At 38.4% G+C, this 10,627-nt stretch overlaps 1 protein-coding gene across 1 annotated transcript; it reads right to left on the reverse strand.

Annotated features, from left to right (window-relative positions):
* Positions 1-950: 950 nt before the first annotated feature.
* sox18 (SRY-box transcription factor 18) lies at positions 951-8,812 on the reverse strand. The gene is made up of 2 exons (XM_026333144.1): positions 8,000-8,812; positions 951-5,844 (listed from the first exon to the last, which is right to left on the reverse strand). Exons 1-2 carry the CDS (start codon positions 8,403-8,405, stop codon positions 4,436-4,438), a joined length of 1,815 nt encoding a protein of 604 aa, XP_026188929.1. The 5' UTR covers positions 8,406-8,812; the 3' UTR covers positions 951-4,435.
* Positions 8,813-10,627: the final 1,815 nt, after the last annotated feature.

Genomic DNA, 10,627 nt, shown 5'->3' on the forward strand with positions numbered 1-10,627 from the left:
CTGCCACGTCCTGTTTTCTATGATTTTGTCATTTTTTCACCCCTCCCTTTTATCTTCTTCATTTCCAATCACCAATCAGTCAAGAGGCCTGAGATTCAACAAAAAATAAATACAACTGACTTTTACTATTACTTTTATGTACTTGAAAATGCTACGTATTCACTTCAACTGCAACTGAGTGCAGGCTGAAAATTTTCACTCTAGTTTGATGCTGATCAGGTTTCAAATCTCGGAATCACTACCCATGTCTCGAATTTGTTTAAATAATGAAATACGCCGAGTGTCGCGGTCACTGATGGCTGCTTTCGCTGGATGGAGGAACAATCAGCCAATCAGAGTTTTGTAGGTCGGATTATAAATTTTTGACCTAGCAGGGACAGCATAGGTTAATCTGCTTTGAAAATGTACTATACATTTATATACTGTACATCAAGAAATTACTCTTGATCTTTTGTGCAACATATTATTCATAGATCCCAAAAAAACAAGCTGATCTTTGGAAACTTTGGTATCTTTACTAAATTTTTTTGGATAAAGCTCTGGCCTTGAAGAGTAACAATTACACAAGAGAATTTTTAAAGACAGAACCAGTTGTTTATTCTGCGTTAAAGAGATTTACTTCAAATATAGGACCTAAAATTAAACACAATAAAACCATTACCGTAATATTTTATTTTTATCAATTTAAGAAAAAGTTACTAATTTCTAAACTAAACAAAGTCATTTACCCATTATCCATTTCCCAATAATAACAAAATAAATTCAAGGCAGTTATTCAGAAAACAGAGACATTTTTTAGTACTGCTGGTCTGTTCTTAGTTGTGATTGTCCGGGATTAAATGAACACAAAATTGCCTTTGCATAAAAAAAAAAAAAAAAGCATGAAACAATGAAGACATACTTTCGGGTCATTTCAATTTATTGATCCAGAAACTCACAAACCAAATTGCTATCTTAGAAATGTTTATTTTGTAAAATAATTTCATAAAACAGAAAAGATCATTTACAACCAATCCACGCTTTTCAATTTTAAACAGAAACAAACCCATTTTCTACACTTAGAAAATATCAAAATGACCCCTGTCAAACAGATTTAGAAGCACCCCAGTGACCCTTCTGGAAAAATCCTGGTTTTAATTTGTCATTATATGACTGCTGAGAAAATGTCCCTTGTTTTAATCCCAAAATCTCGGGTGTTTAATTTTTTTTTTCTTTTCTTCAGATAATTATTACCAAAAGTCCCAGAGTTATTGCACGACTCCAAAAAAAAAAAATGCCTGTCTCCCTGATGTTCTTTGTGTCACAGTAAATTTAAATGGAAACAAGACGGTGTCAACAAAAAAGAATGTCAAATGCAGATGCAGAAGTACATTTAAGCTTTAAGCTTAAACTACTGCTGCTCTGTGGCTCCATCCTCTATCCTCTAGAGGAAATGTTTGGAAAAATCTACTTTTTAACCAACAGCAGCCACAAGGAACAGTGTGGTAAATATAACTGTTTTCACTGTACAAGATACTTGATTTTGTTCTACTGTTTCATGTAAAAATGTATTGTCTGTAGAACTAATGCAGAACAGATGTAGGATAAATCCTTCAAGAGAGGCTTCTGCTTTTGCTCCCACTGTATACAAACCTATTACAGGATAGATGCTACATAAATACATACAGAGAGACTTCCAACAGTGGCCACAGCTGTTTTTGGTCTTAAAAGGTTTGCATTCTCTCAGCACAAACAGTACAAATTTTCATTTTAATTTCCAGCCATTAAGGTAAATTAAGTTATTGTGGAAAGGAAAGTTTCTTGTTTGCTGGTGTCACTGCAAAGTCTTAAATGTAACCCATGAAAGAGCCATAAAGATGTCCAAGAGATCTTACAATTACAGAAAAAGACCATCTGCTCCAATGCCTTTATATTTGAATCCAAGACTATTTCAGCATTCTGGAATATAAATTCATTCTTTCCAGAGGTGAGAATCTCATTATCATTTTGGTGTGATAAACACAGAGCAATTTAATCTAGCTTAGCACGGAGACTTCAAGTAGAGAAACAGCTTGCCTGGCTCTATCAGTAATACAAAACTCCAGTTATAAAGGCCAAAGTACATCTCAGTATTTCTACTTACCTATTTATTTATTTAGTATACAGACAGAATTTAAAAAATTTCCAATCTATAGTTTTACTAGGAGTTATCTTGAGGTACTATTTCTTGCTGGAGAAATGATTACACTACCCAACTCCCTCTAAATTTACAAATGATTAATATTTTGTCTTTGTCCAACCCACAAGTTAAGAAAAATTCATACAGTGCACTAATTAGTTTTAATGGTGTTGGTTGATGTATTGTTCGGCTATGGACAGAACCAGCATAGTTGTTTCTCCCTGCTTTCAGTTTTTATCCAAAGCTTGGCTAATCACCTCCAGGCTGCCTACCTAGCATGAAATGAAAGTGGTATCAATTGTGTTGTCTCAGCAAGAAAGTGAAAAAAAAAATCCTAAAATAGCAAAAGAAAAACAAAACCTAAATAATAAAAAACATATTTCTTTTCTGTACAAAAACATGTTTAAAATCATTATTTTTAATAAGTAGTGTTCCTTCTATACAAGACATTAAACCCAGTGCAAAGAGAACAGCTTTTTCATAGTCTCAATTTCACCTTCAAATAACTTTTGTATATACATGAACTAGCTACATCAACCAAAGGTGTCCAAAAATCAAATGACCTAGCACATTATCATGAAAATGGAACAAATGGTCACACTACAGACCAGTCAATTTTTGGGGGTTTGAGTTTGCTTTGCACAAATTTGTGAATATGCAGTTCTTCTAGACTATGAATTTAAAAGTTTAAAATGAAGACATATTTATGATCTACAGAGCAACACATTGTTCCAAAAGAATCTGATCTGTAGACCCCAATCTTCTCCCATTTGTTGAACTAAATTATGTTTCATAACTTTTAAAACTATATTTACTGTAAACAAGTGATATGCTTGTTTTTACCAGAAAGGCTTAGTGGTTTTGCCAAAAAGCAAAGCAACAAAAAACTTGAAGATTTTGGCACAGCTTTTGACATGAGGTCCTGTCATGGACTGAGACAGAACACGAATGGCATGAATAACAGTTAGAGAAAACCCAACTTGTCTTGTAAAACATGATAGTTTGTGTGAGACATCAGTGGTCTACTCTGGGTCCATAGCCAAGGTTTTCCCGACAACAGTGTTGAGAGATCTTTGGAGGCTAGATCAAGTCTCTCCCATCAAGTTTTCTCTCTGTGTTCAACTCTGGAGTTTGTCCTTCGAAGTGCTTCATGTTCCCATTTTTCTGAGAAAGTTAATCTAAAGTTAATGAGATGAATATTTGTTTATTGTAATGTTTTATTTTATTCCTGAGATATGTCAAATATGGTATGAACATAAAATTTTGTTTTTTTTTGTACTTGTCAATTTTCCTGATGAATGCAATATGAACCAGTGCAATAAAAGAAATCATTTTGCTTGCATATCTCCCTACACCATGTCCTGTCTCTCATCAGGGGGATTAAAGTGAACAAAAAAAAAAACATGGAACAGCTTTAGTGTTCAAAGGTGCTTCACCTGAGACAACCATTTCCTGCTATACAGCAACACATTTCATTCAGGCTATGTAGCCACCAGAACAATTTTCTACATGCAACCATCTATATATGAAGAGTCCTAGTTTATCAGATTTACACATGCTGACATAGAGACCATGCAACTGAAAAACTCAGTTCGACTCTAAGGTACTCTCTAGATGCCTTCTGTTCCTCTGCTCACGACACCTAGATGTTTTTCTTTGACTGATGTGAAAATATTTCTCAGCATAATTTTAATTCAAATTAACAGAGGATATCTTGATCATCAAACTAGCTGTGATGCAACAAAATGTCAAAAACATTCTCCTGCTGAAGAATTGGCCTGCAAAGTTGTCAAGGGGTTCTTCAACAGGTTCTTCAATTGTCATATGTTATCTGTGCTAACAGGTTCAAATAACTGACCTCTCTAGTTTAAATCAGCCACAGTGGCCTGTAGCTTCATGACTGTATCTATATAAATAAACAATCAGCATGTGTATATGTATTTTTAATTTGACAAAAGTGCCTTGTTTGCCAGTTACATTTTTTCCAGTTAGCAATTTTTTTGAATCTGTGGCTTTTGGCTCTATGCAGCCCCGGCTCCATGAATGTTTGTCTAACAAAACCATTCATTGACATCTTTCTTTTTAGGATGTAGAAATTTCATTTCTTAAATTACAGTGGGAATCTGTGAGAGATAAACAAGACAGGACAATTACTCGATTAAAAGTATAAGCCAAAACCAATCCTCCAGACCTATTTCCTCCCTTTGACAATGGTTCAAATAAACCAAGCCAAACAGTGAGCTTAGCAAGGGCATACATGGCAGAGATGATATGTGTTTATCCAGTGATACAGGCACTGTAGTACACAGCACTGCTGGCATCTGAAAGAGCAGATATAAGAGTGCTGCTCCCATCATCACACCCACCAGCAACAATGTTACTGACTTCCCTGTTAATCATAGCGCTAACACTGCTATTAATATTACTACTTACATTACTGCTATTGCGCCCACCCAAGACTTTGGCCCCATCTCCACAGCCCCCACCAAACCCAAAGGCCTCTTCTCGATTCCTTCCAATATTCACATACTGGTCAAATTCATGCCGGTCTACCTCAGACCAAAACTCAGCAGAAGAAGACCCCACATGGCTGGAGGACTCTGGGTTTGAAGGGTCTAAGTGCACCGAGGGAAGAAAGGTTGATGCAGGCATGGAAGAGGATGAGCAGGATGAAGGAGAAGTTTCAGGAGGAGGTGAAAGCTGCCCCAAATGAGAAGGCATAAAATGGGTGGCATTTGGGACACCACTCCCATAAACCTGGCTAAAGTAGGTGACAGGAGCAGTGCTCCGGGGTATTTGGTGGCATTTTATTGGCTCAGGGAGGTTGATGGCGGGTTGAGGGTAGGAAACAGGAGAAGGAGAGTTGGATAGAGGTTGTAGACACTTTACAGGACTCCTTAAGGCAATGTGGTGACCAGAGGAATTAGTAGGATTTAACCTGGAACTGACTGAATTTGCCAAAATTGAAGTGACAGAGCTCATGCTTGAGGTCATATTTGACTCAACAGAAGTCTTTCTGAGGTCAATTCTGGAACTTCTACCTGGACTCAAACCAGAATTCATACTGCTGGTGCTTAAATTGGCACCAGTGCTCATTGCAGAACCTTGCCCATGTGTTGCCACACCATGTATGGGACTGTGGTGACTGTGGTTGTTGTAGTGATGGCTATAATGCTGGTTATGAGAGTGAAGGTGGTGGTGGTACCCACTCCAGCCTCCCATCACCACCTCCTCTTGCATATGTTGAGGGAAAAACACAGATTCCCCTGGTACATCTTCCAGAACATCCAGAGGGGACATCTCTGGGGTGGGCAGACCATAGCTCTCCAGCTCTGTGTGTCCTGGAGCCTGGAGATCCCGGAAGTGTCCCAGAGAGGGCAGCAGATGATGGGGGTTATGATGGTGTGTAGGGTGGGCACCTGGATGTCCATATGCAGGACCTCCAGAGACACTTTCTGCACCTAAGGGGCTGGTACCAGGTCCTAATCCAAGGCCTGGTGCACTGCCCTGTGCTAGGCTATGAAGCAGAATGCCTGGTTCAACCCGCTTCAGTTTTTTGGTGGTCTTTTTGCGACGAGGTCTGTACTTGTAGTTTGGGTGATCCTGGAGATGCTGGACACGGAGACGTTCAGCTTCCTCCACAAATGGTCGCTTGTCTATAGCACTTAGGGCCTTCCATGATTGACCTATAAAGTACAAAGAGGAAAAAAAAATACAAAATGATAAACAGTATTTTAATTTATTATATGAAAGAAGGTTCACAAGTAAAACAGTTCTGTTAATCATACCAACAACCATTATCAAACTCCTCATTAAATAATAGGTACGCAAATATTTTCTTGATTAATTCTTGTCTATAAAATGTCACAAGTGTAGTAAAAAGTGATAGTAAAAAATGCCCATCACAGTTTTCTAAACAACAATTTTCTGTTTTGGGACGAATAATCTGTCAAGCTATTTAACAAACATACATTGATCATATATATATTTATAAATTGTAATATTTTCAAACTGTCAAGACTATCAATTTTCAGCTAAGAAGCTAGATTGTGTGTCTAAATATTTTTTACTGAATGATTTTATCAAACAGCAATGATGCAAAAAAGACAAAATGTTAAAATTCACAATGACAGTAGCATTCACATACTGAAGTTCACACACCCAAACAGCTCAGGTGACTTCCACATCACCACCTGTGATGCCTGCTGAATGCTCATTTTGGGCCCTGTTTTTGTAATGTTTAAAACAGTAATAATCAAGAAACATGTCTATAAATATCCTGCAAAGCTCAGGCTTTTAAAATTCTTAAATGCTCTCTTAAATGATCCTAAAGCTGCTCAGACACATAAACAGCTGTGATTCATACTATAGTGCTCTATCTATTCCATTTATAGACTGGATTAAATTTGTTTAGTCCCAATTTTGGTGACATCAGCCACATTGAGAATGGAGAAGAATGGCTCTGAAAACCTCAAGCTGCATTGACCTCCAGGAACACACTGACTCTCAGTATAAATGTGTAACTTTTTTATGAATGTAAAGCATGCTAACATTGCAATTAGCATATTAATATACTGTACAAACAAGTAAAAACTGCTACAGGTACTCTTCAGTCTTTTTAATTTGCTCTTCTTTTCTAACATGAAAGGTTTATTATTACAGTACATATTTATAATGCATGTAGACAGCCAATGAAGTATTCAAGTCTAATTTAACTGTTTTACTCCTTTCAATTTGCTCTATTGATGGTTAAAATTTAATGGTCTGTGGCGCTTATATAACTTCATATAATGCTTTAAAATGCGTTTGCATCTGTTCCCTTTAATCATGGTAGAAATAACAATATACTGTAACCTCTAACCCCAGACCCCAAATGATTGGCTCATTTTAAATGCATATTTTATCCAGAGTTTTTCTATGAAATCCCCACCCCCTGCAAAGTTAAAGGGTTAAAAGTTTGTAGTCTTCTTACTGGAGGAGAACAGGGGTTGTGGTCAGCTGAGAGTTATTGTGGTTAGAGAGGATTCCATATTTTGACAAAACTATGTCAGTCTGGGACAAAATGAGCACATGGATGGACAGTGGAGAAGTGATTTATGCTGAAGAAGCAGTTTGAGAATTTTCTAAGGATATTTTGGAATTTCTTTTCCCACACACTCTGTTGCTTGATGCTTCAAAGATCCTTAAAATGCACAGATATACATATGAAGGTTTATCCATCCATCCATCCATCCATTATATATACCTGCTTATTCCTCATATGAAGGTTTATTTCTTTTAAATTTTTTAATAATTAAGAAGGTGAAACTGTACATTTGTTCTTTACTAAAGAGGTCTCTTCAAAGCTTCATATATATATATATAGATAGATAGATAGATAGATCTATAAGGATATATAGATCTATATATACAGATCTATATATACACACACATACATCCATCCATCCATCCATCCATTTTCTATACCCGCTTTTTCCTGGATCAGGGTCACGGGGATCTGCTGGACCCTACACACATACATATGAAGTTGATATATATATGATGAAGTTAATGTCTTAAGCCTGCCATTTCAGTACACTGGTAATATGACTAGATTCAGAGATTAAAAAAAAAAAAACTTTCAGATTTAGATTCAGAAAACATATGACAAAAAAAAAACAATTGTAAGTCTACAAAAGGGCAAATAGAGCATGGACAAGTTAAAATTAAGATCAGAAAAAAGTATAGATTTTACATTAAAAACATTATGACACAATTTCTCTATTTGTTAAGTTAAATGTAAATGGTGTATTTTTAACAGTTTTGTACAAAAAATGAATTGACCTATTTCTAGTGTCTTACCAAGCATCTTGCTGAGCACAGCGTTGTGCAGGTCAGGATTTTGCAGGGCCAGTCGTTTCCTCTCATCTTTGGCCCATACCATAAAGGCATTCATGGGCCTGCGGATCCTCTGCTCGGCCCCCATGGGCTTAATGTCACCTGCACTTGCCAGTACACCTCCTGCTTGAGTCAGGTCCGGTGTCTGTCCCCCTGAACTGGGCATCCGAGAAATCCTAGGTTCTGTTTGCCTCATATTTCCAGGTCCAAGGTCATCAGGAGAACTACAGTCTCCAGAGAGGTTCTGCTCAAAGTCCATTTCAGAATCAGAAGCAGGACTTGGGGTCCTGGACGTCCAGGGGGCCCCAAGAGACAGCTGGCTGGGATGAAGAAGACTTTCTCCAGACAAATTTGTCTCAGTTAAATTCATTTCAGAATAATGCTTAAATTCAGCTTTTAGTCCAAGTGAATATCTGTAAACGTCTTTCTCAGGTTGTTGTGTTGCAAAGTTCTGGAAAAAAATGGTAACTCGGAGTGTTTCAGATGACAATGTGAAAGCTCAAGAAAGGAATTTGATGGATTTGGAGCACAAATCCCAAAGCAAAGCATCGAGATCGGAGAGGAGGACGAAGACGAGAAAGAAAGAAAAAACAATCAAGTTGTGGTGCAGGATATTCCCCCAAAAATGATCCACAAGTCTGTGTCTCTCTTTTCTTCTCTCTTTTTTTCTCAAAAGCTGCTCTTGTTTGGAGTGCGGTTTGTCCAAAACTTGATTCCCCTCTGTTACTCAGGCCGTCCGACTCACTGTCTCTGTCTGTCTGCCCCGTTTGAAAGTTTTGAAACTTGTGGCCAGATTTAACCGCCCCACGCTGTGTATTTATACCCCACCCTGTCCAATCAGATAAATATATAGTTGGAGATTTAACCAATGATATGCCAGACGGGCACAAGGGGAAGGGAAGAGTGTGTGGGAGACAGACCAAAGCAGGGAGGGGGTCCAAAACATTGCCTCCCCCTCTTTCCTCCTCCACAACTGCCACCCTTTCCTCCCCTGAAGCTTCACACACACACACAAATACACACCCTGTCCGCCGGTACAGGGAGATGTAATCAGAGAGGTTCCATTGTTTCTGCCCAACTGCAACTAGAGCTTCTCACACACTTGCACAAATGCACACTTTTAAGACACACATGATTTCAAACTATTGCACACATACACACATACAGATGCATACTCTGACATGAATTAAGACATTAAAATGAAACATAGGCAACACATTTGTAATTAGGTTTGAACACAAATGAGAGACAAAACATAAATATACGCACATACTGTATATTTCTATGTGTGTTAGCATGGACTTAGAGTGTGGATGTGTGTGTTTGTATGTGTGTGTGTATTTCAGGGAAAGACAGCGGTAACACTGTCAACCACAGCCCCAACAAGAGCGATTAGCGGCAGAGCTTAACAGCAACTCACTGGGAGTGAGAGAGGAGAGATGGAGAAAAGGAGAGAGAGAAAGATAGGGATTTAGTGCAGGGGCTGGGCAAGTTGTGGGTGGTGGTGCTGATGGGGTTTGGGCGTACTGTATCTCAACAGTTGAGGCCCAGATTTGATTGATGCAGGAACAGACAGTTGCTCTTACTAGTCCTTGCATTTTATGCCCTGTGATTTAGAAATATGACTTAGAAAACAATTTGACAGTGCACTGGATTAAACAGGTTGTTGATGAACACTGATCTCCCAGCACAACTACTGCTAACTGCTAAGTTGTCTGCCAAGAACATGCCCCACAACACTTTCATCAACGATATAAGGACCACTGCACATGCACGCACAGAGAAACACACACATATACACACAATCATACTTTCCTCCCCACACCCAGTTCCAGGGGAGACTGCGATGGCGTCTTAGAGCCTCCTGCTTGACCAACCAGGAACTACTCCCACCACTACTGTCCCAGGCTCCTTGTATGTGTGTGTGTATGTATATCTAGTACATCTTTATGTCATTGCCTATAGTGAATGTAAGTACTATCTACTGTACACCATCTACGTTTTCATTTAATATCTATGCCTCTAAAGACTAATGTATAGGTTTAATGTATAGGGAAAATGCTATGAAACCACTGTCAGTTATTAACTGGTTCACTGAATATTGAGATATGCTAAAATATGTATGTAGTCTTATGAGAGTTTTTGCCCTCTTCTGCATGGGTGCTGTGTGTACATTGGACAATAAAAGCACATGTCTTGCAGCTGAAATAAATATTTTAAAAGTAAATACAACATCCATCCATCAATTACGTACTCTGGCACATCTAGGGTTGCCGGGAATTGAAGCCAATCCCAGATGACATTGGGCAAGAAGGGTGGTAAACCCTGGGCAGATCCCTGTCTGTCATGAACTGAAGGAATTGAGGACCAATAATTTGCCCACTCTGGTAACTCCGGTATAAAAAGTCAGATTTTCTTTCAGCAAGATAATAGATTTAGTGCAAGGCGCGAGTGACCAGTCATTGGAAGTGAAGCTGGGAAGAGTTCTTGGAGAGGGTGGTTGTTATCAAGGCCAGGCCCCGGTAACACCGAGGTAGTCGTGATAGATGTGGAAGGTGAACCGGGTGGTTTCTGCAGACCAATATCTGGCGG

This window comes from Mastacembelus armatus, chromosome 7 (genome assembly GCF_900324485.2).
Source record: "Mastacembelus armatus chromosome 7, fMasArm1.2, whole genome shotgun sequence".
In the NCBI taxonomy this organism is placed as follows: domain Eukaryota; kingdom Metazoa; phylum Chordata; class Actinopteri; order Synbranchiformes; family Mastacembelidae; genus Mastacembelus; species Mastacembelus armatus.